General features: G+C 39.5%; 2 protein-coding genes across 2 annotated transcripts; one reads left to right on the top strand and one right to left on the bottom strand.

The window, feature by feature from the left end:
- Positions 1-219: 219 nt before the first annotated feature.
- LOC310952071 (outer dynein arm-docking complex subunit 1-like) lies at positions 220-6,220 on the top strand (the record flags this gene model as incomplete). The annotated part of the gene is made up of 13 exons (XM_083920557.1): positions 220-271; positions 985-1,084; positions 1,461-1,650; positions 1,948-2,061; positions 2,365-2,432; positions 2,955-3,127; positions 3,836-3,958; positions 4,045-4,127; positions 4,316-4,484; positions 4,671-4,849; positions 5,582-5,676; positions 5,873-5,960; positions 6,194-6,220. The coding sequence occupies 13 exons, from the start codon at positions 220-222 to the stop codon at positions 6,218-6,220; spliced, it is 1,461 nt and encodes a 486-aa protein (XP_083776683.1).
- Positions 6,221-6,872: 652 nt separating this feature from the next.
- LOC310951285 (putative oxidoreductase YteT) lies at positions 6,873-13,898 on the bottom strand. The gene is made up of 14 exons (XM_083919434.1): positions 13,786-13,898; positions 12,809-12,917; positions 11,737-11,821; positions 11,573-11,646; positions 11,388-11,447; positions 10,564-10,671; positions 10,283-10,339; positions 10,001-10,131; positions 9,800-9,854; positions 9,500-9,592; positions 9,248-9,382; positions 8,970-9,071; positions 7,648-7,809; positions 6,873-7,376 (listed from the first exon to the last, which is right to left on the bottom strand). Exons 1-14 carry the CDS (start codon positions 13,797-13,799, stop codon positions 7,251-7,253), a joined length of 1,311 nt encoding a protein of 436 aa, XP_083775560.1. The 5' UTR covers positions 13,800-13,898; the 3' UTR covers positions 6,873-7,250.
- Between the last annotated feature and the right edge of the window lie 773 nt (positions 13,899-14,671).

The following is a 14,671-nucleotide window of genomic DNA, read 5'->3' as shown; positions in this document are numbered from 1 at the left end:
ACCGTGTAGCTAAATAACAAAATTAATGCTAATGCTAATTAACGTTAGTTGGCTAGCTTGGCTCTGTTAACTACAATATCATGTTAACTAGACCATGCTAGTTATGATAGTTGTAAATTCCATTTTTGTATATGGCATCACAATATTCAAGAAGTTATCAACCTGGTGAAACTTTAACTTTATTTATTCTTCGGACCAGAGGCGTGACGTGAATCCAGCATGAGTCGGCGATCATCCGCTGTCAGGGGAGCTCAGTTGCTTGTGGATGTCAGTAAGTTATGCAGCTCCATATTCGCATCTTGTGACTTTTTGTTTAATAAATTGCTCCAACATCAAGTCGACCGGTCACAACAACAGGGCTCGAAGTTCCTAGGCACCGGACGTGATTTCAGGCGTAGAGCAGTTCATATAATACCTAATCCAATAACATTGTACCCTTTTCTTCCTGAAAACACTGTTTCTTTTTTTAACCCCTGCTGCAACAGCCCTACCCTGAACCTATCACACACTTAAAGTTACAGCTGCATTTTTCAGTGGTGGAAAGTAACTACCGACAGTACATTAATTCAAGCACTGGACATTTGAGGTACTTGTACTTTACTTGTATTTTAAGCAGCTTTATACTACATTTATTTGATACCTCTAGTTAGTAGTTACTTTGCATATTATTCGTACATAATGTAAATCATTTTGATATGTAATTATAGATTTAAGATACCCAGCAGTTCAAAAAGTAATCAACTCCTCCTTCGCCAGGTTCTACACTAAAGTGTTGTGCACATTCATTCATTCATGCATTAATAATTATAATCCAGTTGTGTAATGTGTATTATTCTGAAATGAATGCAGGACTTCAACTTGTAAGAGAGTATTTTTGTACATTGTGGTATTGTTACTTTTACTCTCCACCCTTGCATTTACGATACAAACATGTCACCTGGGAGCTATGTTTCACATGTTTAACCACAGTATGTTTTAATGCAGCTGAAACAGAGCTGAACAAACTGCAGCAGCAGTATCGTAGAGCAGAAGGAGCCAAACGGGCATATACTGAGAAAACCCATGCCCTCATCTTGAGAGACCAGTAAGTGGCGTTTTTTTTATCTACCAATTCTCGCCGACTCCTGAGACATTTTGCAGAGATTAGAACTTGAGTCCATGCTCAATACCATTATCTTTAAAATCAGTGTGCTTTAAGTATTGAATAAACAATCTGAAGTAAGATTAGATTGAAGGAGAAAGGGCTAGATTTAAACCCAGGATGGAAGAATCCAATCCAATCGTATCGAATAGAATTATGGCAGTCTCAGGTGCCTTACAGGTCCTAAGCAGTGAGAGTATGAAGGAAAACAACACTCAAAGGCATCTGTCCTATGTTTTCATGTTTGTCTGAGGCACAAGTTGATATATCCTCTGTTTAAGTTGATCGTTTTCCTGCATTTGTGTATCTGTGTGATCAGACGAGAGATCCAGAAGCTCCAGGATGAACGCGAGGAGCTTTTACGCGGTGTCAGAGTCTCTCAGAGTTCTTTGAACCGTTGGACTGATGCTGGTGTTGTTCAGGACCTAACTGCCGCGTTGGCCTGTGGAGACAGAATAGATGAGGAGCTGGAAGCAGAAAAAGGCAAAGTGGAATCTTTGAAAGATCAGGTGTGTTTTCCCATGGACCGTTTACAGAATGCCGCACAGTGAATTTTATTGCAGCAGTTGAACCTACTTGTTTGCTTTGTTTTTTTCAGATTTTAAAATTGGAAAAAAAGTTGGCAGAACATAAGACTGATGGGGGAATTACGCACCACAGTATGCGCAACTTACAGAAAACCACCCGCATAGTAGAAAACAAACTGTACAGGGTTAGTGGTACACAGAGGTTTTCACCTACTTCAGCATAATGTGCACCTGTTACTAGTTAACGCAAACATTAATTAAGGTATGTTTTTATTCTAGGGTAGCAAATGCTTCAATACAATCATGACCAGGAATGGAGAGTTGAGGGAGGAGCTGAAGACACTGCAGGTGGAGAAGAAAAAGTTCACACATGTTCAATCTCGGCTGGAAAAGGTACTTTCACCCAAGTCGGAACTTAAATTTATTTATATTTATATTATTTATTATGTGCCAACTGGGAGAATGCCAAGGGAGAGGTGCCAGGAAGATTCCTCTAGTAGATCTTGAAATTAATTTATTTTATGAAATAACTTTTAAAAGAAGATTATTTAACACCATTCCCAAAGCTGGAGGGTCCTGGGAATGACTTGGCTGCTGATAGTGGAGCTGTTTTGATGTGGGATGGCCAGAGGTAGAGGTATTAAAGGGGTATCTATTTGAGAAAGTAAGCAGTTGACTCTGAATCATTTCATCCAGGAGCTGCATGAAGTTCGGAAAGATATTTCAAACCTGATGTCTAAATGCACTGAAGCCTTCAATGCCAGGTAAACCACCCTGCAGTACTCTAAACCTAGTTGCAAAGACAAAAAGAACACAATAGAACACAGAAACTCAGAAACTGAAGAACATGCACAATAAATAGACAGTTATACGTGTTAGAGAGGTAGTGTTAGAGAGGAATATGCACCATACATAAATAAAAATTAAAAAGTAGCACATGCCCATGATTGTTATTTACTATAAGTTAGAGTGCATGTACATGTTTTTCTCATCAGATTCAGGAAAGCAGATTTATTGATTTTGACAGGGACTAACATGCTTATAAAAGACAACCAGACATTGAGAACCTTACTTATATTTCTTAATATTTAACGGAGGATATTATAAATAACAAACACGATTTGCATTAGAGCAGGCTTAATTTGCTTGAGTTACACAGTTGAAGTGCACTTGCATGTGTCTGCTTTCGCTTTACTGAGTTTTTTCCATAGCTGATGTTTGAGATTCATGAAGATAAAGTGCATCCACTACTGTCCAATGTGTTGTATATTTATGGCTACATCTAGTGTGAAGATCCAGGAAAGACGGAGGATGCTGAGGGACCAGAACGCTAAGGACATGGCTCAGTACGTCAAAGAGAGGAGCAACCTGGAACGAAGAATTACTCATTACTGCAACTTTGAGGTTTTCCTTAACATAAAGGATGTTGAACGCAACGAGGACACCGACCACAGCAATGGTGACTATAAATCCCATGCTTTGAATACAAAATTATTTTTTATCACCTACTTTTCTGCAACCAAACTACGTCACGCATTTGATGGGATCAAAATGTTATTGTATAGTTTTTAGTCTCAGCATACTGAGTGTGCAAAGTGTGGCGTTATATCAAAGGCTTCTATGCTTAAGGTACTGTTTCTTTCTCTGCAATGTTTCTTCATGGTCATTATATGCTTCGTTATTGCTCTGATATTCCATGTCATTTTGAGGTTTTCTAGACTGTTCAACAAAAGAAAACACTGTCACTCCAGCAGTGTTTCTAGTCTAAATGTGTTCATTTCTCATCAAATGAACTACTGACACCCTGTGTTTAAAAGAGGTTACTACTGGATGATGACAACAAAGGGAGAATGGTTTTCTATTTTCTGTTAATTATTTATTCACACACATACAATTTATATTTTATATTACAATATTACACGGCCCAACTATATGTCTTTCTGTCCAGCTGGGATTTTTGGCACATTTATAAATGTTCTTTATCTAATTACTTTGAATCAATGTCATTTTAAATGATACATTGGTTCCGAGATTGGTCGGTTTGTAATAAGCTGGATAAGAAGACATCAGTACAAATCACTGTGCAGAGCTCTGTAACCCAAGACTATTTTCAAAGTTGTGTAAATCAGTGTTACTTTCACATTTCTTTTCATATTTGTCCCCATAGCGAAGTGCAAGCAGTTGGAGTCTAATGAATTGGGACCAGAAGATTTTGAGGATGCTATGAAAAAGATCCTCACAGAGACAGAAGAAAGTGACCTGGACGGATTGGTCAGGAGCTTCATACGAAGTTAGTCCCCATTAAACATTACTGACACGATGGAACGTGCATTTTTCTATCAGCAATCAAAATATGTTGTGATATATTTCTATTAGGGGAAGAGCAGAACTACAATTTACTGAAATATGTCAACTATCAGCACAATGAAGCAGAGACCATTCGAAGGCAGATCTCTCAGGTTGGTGTGTGTGTGTGTGTGTGTGTGTGTGTGTGTGTGTGTGTGTGTGTGTGTGTGTGTCTATGTGTGTGTGTGTGTGTGTGTGTGTGTGTGTGTGTGTGTGTGTGTGTGTGTGTGTGTGTGTGTGTTGAAAGGTAAATTGAGATAAAGAAAAAAAATGTCCGTTCCATTGTGTCTTGGTCTGAAAGCTTTGCAACGAGAGAGAGATCTTTGTGGCTGAGGAGCAGCGGCAGCAGAAGCAGCATCAAGCTCTTCGGATGAAAGTTTCCAAGAAGCAAGAGGCAGTTGAGCAACAGCTGGCAGGTTATCAGCAGAATGTTGAAGCCAATGAAAAGCTTCTAGATCAACTCAAAGAAGGTACAGCACAGAGCACCCTCTGCGAAACATGGCTAATTGTATGGTCGAGTTTAGCTATTTTTAAAAACTATTTAGCTATTTTTAAAACATGCTAGCCAGTGACAGTTTCATCTACCAGTGGAAGATAAACGTAATAACAGACGGGTAGAAATATATGTTTTTATATCTCACAACTACTTTTCCTAGGTGTTGAATCATTGCTTCAGATCAGCCACGACAGCTCTGCGACCTGCGACCAGTTGGCCTCCTCTGATGGAGTCCAGGATGAAATCATCATAGAGCACCTGAGAAGGGTGGAGAACAGGGTCAATGAGCTTCTCACTCTGCAGTCCTTTCTTCACTTCCAGGAAAGCCCTAACCAGTGGGTATGTGGACATGAAACGCCGTGAAAGTAGAGCTGATATACTGTCACAGCAGCCACCACAAACTAGATGAAGTTTCTGTAACAAACACAGGTAAGACCAAAGAATGCAGGCACGACTCAAGAGGTAGAATCAGGAATAACAGCTTTAATCAGGCAAAGGTCTGTACACGGTAATCAGTCCACTGGGCGAAGGCAAGGTCAGAACACAAAAGCTGGTCAAAAACTACAAGTATTCACAATGGGGAAAAACACAAGGGAGAAGATAAACTGACAACAAAAGGAAGAGAATACACGGACTAAATACTCTAGGGAAGGGGAGACAACGAAACAGAGATGCAGCACATTAGGGTGGGGCAGGTAATCACACAGGTGAGGAACACAGGAGGGCAGGAAGACGATACTGAGAACGCTGAAAGAATGAAACACTAGGGAACATTTAACAGAACAAACCTCGAGGACGGGGCGTGACAGTTTAATGCTTCTGCATATTGAAAGCCTTCGAGCCGCTACAACCTTGCGTTCTGCCCAGCCATTGACTCTGTGGCTTTGTAACTGTCACCTGAATAACCCCACAATACAGTGCTCTCTGCTGTACATTTAGAAAATTTTAAAGGACATATGGGAGGGCTTTTAGAAACCTCATATTTGTGAAAAGAAATAAAACGGACCAGGGGAATGAAAATAGTCATTGCTACCGCATATCAATATACTTAAATATACTTTCTCTGCACAGGACATTGACAGTCTCTGTACCATTGCTGGGCAGCTCCTTGGAATGACCCCCCCAGCTGTCAACCACACCACTGCTGCTACGACCCCTGCACCTGCGTAGGTGTTTTCTTTTTAGAAGTCTTAACTCTGCAGGTATCAGATATGACGCTCAAAGATCAATAATATGGAATAATCAGTCACAGCCAGAATGTTAGCGATGCTATAATTATTATTCAACCTCTTGTTAGCTTTTGGTTTGCCGTACTCTTGAAGAAACTGCACATATAAATTTGCAATCTCTGCGATACCACAGTGACGACCAAGACGTGGTGGAGCCAGTGCTGCTGGAGGCAAAGGAGCCAGTGAGGAGAGATGATCTCCTGACACTAGTCGATAAAAGAGTGTGTATAACTGATTTCTTAATTTCTTCAAAATTATTACAAAATAATATGTGCAGTGCTTGAAAACACCTGATACAATGGTTGTTTACAGTCAGGGTTGGGTACTAACGGATTGCATGTAATACATGGTGTGCTTGATATTTCCATGTTAAATTTTCATCCAATTATGATTAATTATAAAATATCCTAGCAGAAAGTACACAAATTAGGTTTTTCTATTATTTATCCCTCAGATTCAGAGGAAAAAGAAGACGGGCTGAGCTGATGTTAACAGTCGATGCTCCTTAGAGCTGCCATGAGCCACTGCACACTGAGCCGCTGCACTGAGCTTTTACATTTTCTAAATCATCTATTATACTGTATGCTTTATTAGATGGACATAATGTGATGTGAAGCTCCAATGTGTCAGCTATTCAACAAGGAATGGCCTGTTTGAAGTGTGAGAGCTAATGACATGTTTATGTATATTGTGTATTAATGTGCATTTGTTTACTGCCAGTAGTACTTTTATTTAATTTATTCTTTCCATAGCTCAGTTGTAGTTGTATTATTATTATTTAAATTAAAAGGTGCTGTACTTTAAATACTGAAAACAATGTTTTCTGGGATTACAACACACACTGAGGAAGAGTGATTTCATTCTCTGCTCAGGACACCATCACTACATTATATCTTTACATTGAAAATATGTGTTTGCTGCTATATTAATGTTGTGAATATCAAGTACAGCCTGTTTAAGCCCTGGACTTTTCATCAAGCTGTCAGAATGACAGATAAAATGGCAAACTGGTCAGCATTCATAAATATCCTGAGCTGTATTCTGCACACAGGTGGAGAAAGGACAGTGTGTGTGGGGGATGACATTAAGAGCAAACAACGATTCAAAGACAATTTAAATTACACAGATCTCCAACTTTTTACTAAAAATGATGATGACTTCTTTACATGAACACTGATGAAAAATGAAAACAATATGACATGCTGAAAGACAAATGATCACATTCTTGGCATTGTAGCACTTATAATTTAAAAACAAGTTCACCATTCACTCATTCACACACACAATACTAAGATCCCTGAGCTAGATGAACTAAACAATCAGTTTCATTACACTCCACGATTTGGCCTTCAGTTAAGTTGATTGGTTTAAACAAGTGAATGTACAGTCAGCTGATTAAATAGAAGAAAGAGAGAGAGAGAGTGAAAGTGTGAATGAATGAGAGCATAAAGATTCCTTCCTGACTGAACTTCATTCTAACGTTTGGTTTTTAAGGTGAGATCATTTTAATGTCAATGTCCAATGTCACCACAGTACACCACCCTGCTCTCAAGCCGCGAACGCTCAGCTTCAAACACCAGCAAATGGCTCAGCAGCGTCTCCTCAGGACCAGAGCGGATCAGAGATGGATCATTGTTCTGCGCACACACAAACACAGAAAAACACACATGCACACACATCCTCAATATCAGTGTTTCCAAGTCCTGTACGTTATTTTGATGTTAGTGCCTCCTCCTTGTGGACAAAAAAGTAACCAGGACCTCCTTAATGTGGACAAATAGATGAAAGTACAGGTCAACTGTTCATATACTGCAACAACCAATGAGTTGATTCTGGTGTGGGCCAAGTAGAAAAATAAAGCAGGAGATTATGCATTGACAAAATAATGAAGTATTTATGAGCACTCACTGCCACAGCAGAAATAAAGGCATCCATCAGGTGGTAGTCCGCCCCACTGTGTCCACTCATGCCAAAGTGCCTGGGGGCGTCATTGTGTGCCGTGTGCTTGGTGGTTCTTTGAGTCAGAAAGTCGAACACATGGACCTCATTGCCGTCACATGACAGCTCCCCCTGTGAAGGCACAGTCATAGGTTGTATTTGTTTTGATGATACAGTTAACTTTTAAATGGATAATTCATTTCAATAACTAACATCATAACTAATGGTTTTATTTCGCAAAACGTTAAAGATATCCATAAGACATTCATCTAAAAAAATTCAACATAGTGACCATGAAGGTGACAAGATGGAGGGCTCTGAAAGAACAGGCTCGCTTGCAATTACATCTTACCACCAAAGAGCTCGAAACAAGGTAGTTAAAATCTTACGGATTAGGACTTTAAAATAACAATTGTTATTTCTAAAATTGGGCCACATTTGGATTGATAGGATATCCAGGTACACTATATGGCTAAAATTTGAAAGTACTCCCAAACCTACTTTGAACTTTATGTCTCTGTCTGTGTTTCGTGGTATGGGCTCCTTGATGTAACAGTCATACTTTTGACAGTAGTGTGATTCCAACAGTTTAGATGAGGGACTTTCAAAACCTTTTTTTTTTCCTAATTTGGTGTGGAGGAAATTGAACGGCCTACACTCAACTTTGGGATGATTTCCCAGTCAGGCCTTATGTTACAACATCAGCATTTAACACTCAACCTCACTGACGCTTTTATGGTTGAATGGGATCAGATCTCTGCAGGCGGATTTCTAAATCTTGTGGAAAGCTTTGCCTGAAGAGTGGACGCTCTTTTGTTATGTAAGAGATAAAGCACTGAGGTCGTTATTACAAATCAAACTCCGACTGGCTGATGGGGTCTTGAATCACCCTTAAGAGGTTTAATTCTCAATAATGAGCGGCTTGCTCTACGGTATCTTGCTTCTTACACGGCTACTTACCAAAGAAATTAATAAAAGTGTCTCCATAGCAACGGTCTGTTATTCAGAAATAGTATTTTAAGCAGTGTATTAATGCTCGTGATTTTGGAATGGCATCTTCAGCAATCCCATATTAGTATAATGTTGTCCACCTACTTTTGGCCGTATATGGGGTCAACACTACTGTGATATTTGATTTATTATCACCCCTTTCTGTCTACAGTGTATAAACATACTTTGATTTCCGTGAGCGAGTAGCTGATGTGTCTATGTTCTCATGCTGGCTTCCTTTTTTTTGAAGCATTTCTTGTATATCCAGGTTTTCTTTCCCTTTTCTTTCCTTCCAGTCCTACCTTGCTGCCGTAGATTGACGTTTTTCGCTTGCATATCTCCTCAGTGAATGCAACCATGGAAAAGGCCGCCGTCAGACCCCCATCAAACTCCATGTTAACAACCTGAGCAAACAGAACAGATAAACAAGACGAGACATTAGCTAAAATGATGTTGTTTATGTTTGATATCACCATGGATACTAGTGCGTCAACAAAGCTTAATGGGTTTGGGAGGGATCGCGTAGTAATGTTGTGCCATGGAGATTAGGAGATATACAGTAAAGCTGGTGTTTTCTAACCTGGTTACTGCAGACATCATTGTCACACTCATAGACGCAGCGGCCATATGGTCCAGTCCTCAGGGCCTCAGTTACTGACTCAATGTCTGGGAATGAGCTTGGGCATATGACAGCTACAGGCCAGCCAGTGTGACCCTGCAAACATACGTACACACAGTCTGTAAATCTGGAATAATATAGCAAGTAAAGTATTATGTTCACAGATGGAAAAGTATAATAGATAACAGATGAAAAATGTGTTGAAAGGTTTACCCGTTTCACTCTGTCCAGGTAGATTTTGCATGCCGAGTACGGACAGTCTCCTTCTATTGAACAATCCAGGCAGAGTTCCCCTGCACCTGTTGGCTAATGTCACATAACATATTTATGCTTAGTATTTTGCAATAATTCAGAGAACTGTCGTGGATGTAAACGACTCAACGACCCAGAAACACAACTTGGCAACGATGAAAAGTATTCAACTGATGTGCTAGTTAGTGTTACGTGCTGTTTTCATATCTGCAGCGGCCTCTGGTTGTGTTTTAGGCCACATACTGTGAAGAGACCTCACACCTTGTTTTCTTTTCCGAAGTGGCTGACGGATCCAAATGAGGACACTTTCACACACCTGTACAAACAAAGTAAAGTTGATGAGTCATCTTAGGACAAAAACAGAGCGACCTCAGAGACGGTCGTCCAACAAAAGCGTTAACCGCATCTTCCTTCTGAAGTTGGAGTTCAGAGTTGATCATTAACGGCTGTCTGATGGTTTACCTGCGTGCTCCGGCCCAGTGATGTATTAGGTCGATGTCGTGACACGATTTAGCCAAAAGAGCAAAAGAGCTCTCTGCTTCATTCCTCCAGTTCCCCCGAACAAAGGAGTGAGCAAAGTGATAAAACCCGACCTGGAACAAGAGGTTGACAAGACTGATTTGTAACAGGTATGCCTTGATTTAATCATCATGTGCAATACTGTTACTGTTCAGTGGGTTTAATAAGGAGCTCTGGGGATTTGCAGTGTTATTGTTTTTATTTCTATTCTATTTACATTCTTACCGGCTCAAGGTGCTGAATGTGCATCAGATCACCTATGACTCCAGCATCGATCAGCTCCTGGAAAGAAGAAACATTGCACCAGTGTAAGAAAAGGTGTCTGTGTCAACCAAAATATGCTCCACTGTCTTTATATTAAAATATTAAACTCAAATACAGGTTGTATGTTTTTGTTTTGTTTTTTAAGGTAGCCAAATAAACATCTATAAAAACTGTGGCCCATGCCTGGTGGACAAAAGCATCGAATGTTTTCATAAACAGAAAGTGAAGCAGAAGATGCTCACCTTTATCTTGTGGATGACGGGATCATATCGGAGAACGTGACCCACTGATAGCATCACGCCACTCTGTGTGCAAGCCTCCACAATCGCTGTGCAGTCTTCAGCAGTTGTCTAAAGTCACGTGAACCCATCGGTGTGAGAGAAATACACAAGTGTCACACAAATGCAATCATAGAACGGAAAAGAGAGAAGAAGGTTTTCATATTTCAGATGCTGACGTGAAGTATTATCTTTTACAAAGTTTGCGATGTGCCTGAAATTAGAATATTAAATGTAAGGAAAAAGTACAGAATGTAGAATAAAAGCATGGTTTTCAAAAGGGTATTTTAAAATCAAAATACAGAATTAGAACCTAAAACGTTTATTTTAAAAAGTACAATTAAAATCACTCTGGAAGATTATTAACACCTATATATCAAGGTCATCGATGGCGGCAGTAGCTCAGTCCATAGGTGACTTGGGAACCGTAGGGTCGCTGATTCAAGTCCCTGTGTGGACCATGTATGGAGTGTGTACTGGTGGCTGGAGAGGTGCCAGTTCATCTCCTGGGCACTGCCGAGGTGCTGTTGAGCAAGGCACCGAACCCCCAACTGCTCGGGGCGCCGGTCACTGGCAGCCCCCTCGCTCTAACATCTCTCCTTAATTGCATGTATAGGTCCTGTCTGTGCATGTGTGTATTTCGGGCCTGTGTGTGTAACATGATTAATAATAAGAGTGAAAAAAATTCAATTTCCCGGTTGCGGGATAAATGAGTGATTCTTCTTCTTCTTCTTCTTAAATGTATGCATTATGTTAAGATGACTTGTGTTTATTTACTAATCACTCACTGCCATTGGTTTCTCCAGCAGCACATGGTAGCCTTTCTTTGCAAAGGCAACAGCAGGTTCCTGGGGAACACAAACTAGTTTAATAGAAAGACCAGCCAAAGAACAATGACAAAGTTTTTCAAATAATAGAAAATTCAGACTTACACATATAAACAGATATATATTTATATTGTGTATCTGTTTACCTTGTGGACGCGGTCCGGTGTACAAATTAACACTGCATCTGCAAACTTCTCTCTTTCCACGACAGTCTGCCAGTCTAATTTAGAAAAGAGCATTCATTCATTTAGTATGAGGCAGATAATTACAAACATTTCAATGCATTTCTTTCTTGTCTTTTCCTGCTCACCTTCAAATACGTTTTCATCTACAATTTTGTGTTGCTGTTGAAGTTTAGTGCGAGCAAATTTCCTTGGATCAGCTACTCCAACAACCTGAAATAGTGAGGATGGGTTAATGAACAGGACTGCTCTGTTGTACATTACAACTTAGTGGGGCAGCGAAGAAGTGGCTCCTCGTAAAAAACCCGTTTGTAATGTGTTATTGTTGCAAGGTTAGAAAGAAAAATGCACCCCAATATAGAATCACATGCCTGGGAAGTATTATCAGTCATCCATATGATAGGATATCTGGAAGTACCACGGAGTCTGAGTTTTCTTCACCTTTGATATGCGTAATAGTGTTTTGTGACTGGTGGGGAGTTTTGGTCATTAAAGGTCACAGTACAGCAGTCATATGACAGTCTTCAGGGATAAACAATGTCTAGCTCTCTTCAACAAGTAGTGGGTATGTATGGGTCGACCCAATCAACTACCCCAACACAACAGAACACGTTGTGCTACGGGTCTTGAAAAGGATATTTCCGACAACACCTGAAGGCAACATTTTAGCTACGTCTTCAGTCCATGCTTCAGAGTATTATCATTTATTTCTCCAAGAAGACATAGACTGGGAAAAAGCATTTTGAGCTTTTACCTCACAAATACTGTATTCAAAACAAAGAAACTCATTTCAAAATGATTCACAAAATGTGTCATGTTAACTCCCTCAGTTCAAAATGTATGGATGTGGACAGCTCTTGACAGCTTGGAGAAAATTATCATTTATCAAGTAAAGCAACAAACTGGGAAAATATGAAAAGCATTATGAAAGCATTATGATCAAAATGAACCTATATTGTTAGAAAACATGGATCTGAGGATCTACTTGTAATGTGTTATAAACCTTTCTATTACATTTGAAACGTTTCTTTCATGAACATCTTGTCAACAATCTCATCTTGGATCATTCGGCCCACAGAGGTTTTGTGGTGCCAGCATTATGGGTTTATTAATACAGTCAATTGAGAGCACAAATCACTAAAATACTGAATTGCCTCCTTATGACAAGACCAGGTCTCAGCCAGGGCAACCTCTCCTGACCTTAGTGCGTCCAGGGTGGATGGATGCATATTGGGAGTAGACCTCCCCTCGACTGCCTGCTCCAACCACGATGACGCGGACAGGGGAAGTCATTCTGGCACCCTGTGAACTGCAACACAAATCAAAGCTTGTATTTTTCTATTTTTTATTTTATTTATCATTAAATAGTATGAACAATTGAAAAAAGAACAAAAAAACAAAGCGACAGACATTTCAAGACATATAAAGGCAGAAAAGTTTACTGAATGTAATTTGAATAAAATTCAATAGCTGATAAACATTTTTTTGTCGGATTCAACATATGATAGAGACTTAAAATACATTTTTAATTCAATTAAAAATAATGGGAATGAAGGGGTTGCCTTGGACGTTTTGGCTTTATGTATATGGAATTGACCTATTAATATAAAGAGATTAATTATGTTAAATGTATTATTGCGATGTGAAATAATACATTTCCCATCAGAGTGATACCTAACTGTAGTTTTAGCAAAAATAAGAAAATCAAAATATTTCCAAAAGGTGATACAAAATGAACACTTTCAAATAAATCCAATAAATGGATGAATTTTTACAAAAGGTATAGCTGTCATCAATGTCAGGAAATGTGGATATGTATGCATTAGTAAGATATATGTTATGCAATAGCTTGAGATGTAATTCCCTCATTTTGTTAGAAATTGAAAAATGTTTTACTCCTGTTAATCAAAGCTTGTGGAGTCCGCGGTTTTGCACACTCATCAGTTTGAGGTTGCTACAGTCTACAGTCCCTGTCTGGGACATCATAACTCTTATACATCTAATTATCTAACGTTAGATAAAGATTAGCCATCGATTAAATGTGGACTAAATTGACAATTGGTACCTTTACAAATGCGCTGATGAACACATTCAGTAAGTAGACATATCGGCTCATTCAAACCGAGTTTCTGGTAAAGAATATTTATGATTTTCTGCCCTGATGTTCGGCTCAGTACCTCTTTTGTCCCATGCAGCTGTCAAAGTCGCCTGTCCGTCTTCCGCGTTGGGTCCACTTTTGTCACGAGACGACACATACAGAGTCCAGTGCGCCGACTTCTACACACACATAAACGTCTATACTGTTAAACGAACCACGACTACAACAACCATCTGCGTTTCTCTTCTTCGAGCAACAAAAACAAACGCAAAAACTGTCACAAAGTAGCAAAACGCCCCCTAGAGTGTGCGAGGCCATTCTGACGCATTCACTGCTCCTCGTAAAAAACTGTTATTTACGAGTTTGAAATGTGTTATTGTTGCAAGATTAGAAAGAAAAATGCACCCCAATATAGAATCACATGCCTGGGAAGTATTATCAGTCATCCATATGATAGGATATCTGGACGTACCACGGGGTCGGAGTTTTCTTCACCTTTAATATGCGTAATAGTGTTTTGTGACTGGTGGGGAGTTTTGGTCATTAAAGGTCACAGTGCAGCAGTCATATGACAGTCTTCAGGGATAAACAATGTCTTGCTCTCTTCAACAAGTAGTGGGTATGTATGGATCGACCCAATCAATTACCCAAACACAACAGAACACGCGATACGGGTCTGGAAACGGATATTTCCGACAACACCTGAAGGCAACATTTTAGCTACGCCTTCAGTCCATGCTTCAGAGTATTATTATTTATTTCTCTCAGAAGACATAGACTGGGAAAAAGCATTTTGAGCTTTTACCTCACAAATACTGTATTCAAAACCAAGTGAAAGCAACTCTTTTCAAAAATTATTCACACAATGTTTCCTGTTAACTCCCTCAGTTCAAAATGTATGAATGTGGACAGCTCTTTTGTTTTTTTGTGGGCATGCTGGTGAAACTTTAAACAATCTGTTTTTT

This window comes from Echiichthys vipera (assembly GCF_963691815.1).
Source record: "Echiichthys vipera genome assembly, chromosome: 9".
NCBI lineage: Eukaryota > Metazoa > Chordata > Actinopteri > Perciformes > Trachinidae > Echiichthys > Echiichthys vipera.
Note: the sequence above shows the minus strand (reverse complement) of the source record. Positions and strands in the feature narration are given on the sequence as shown.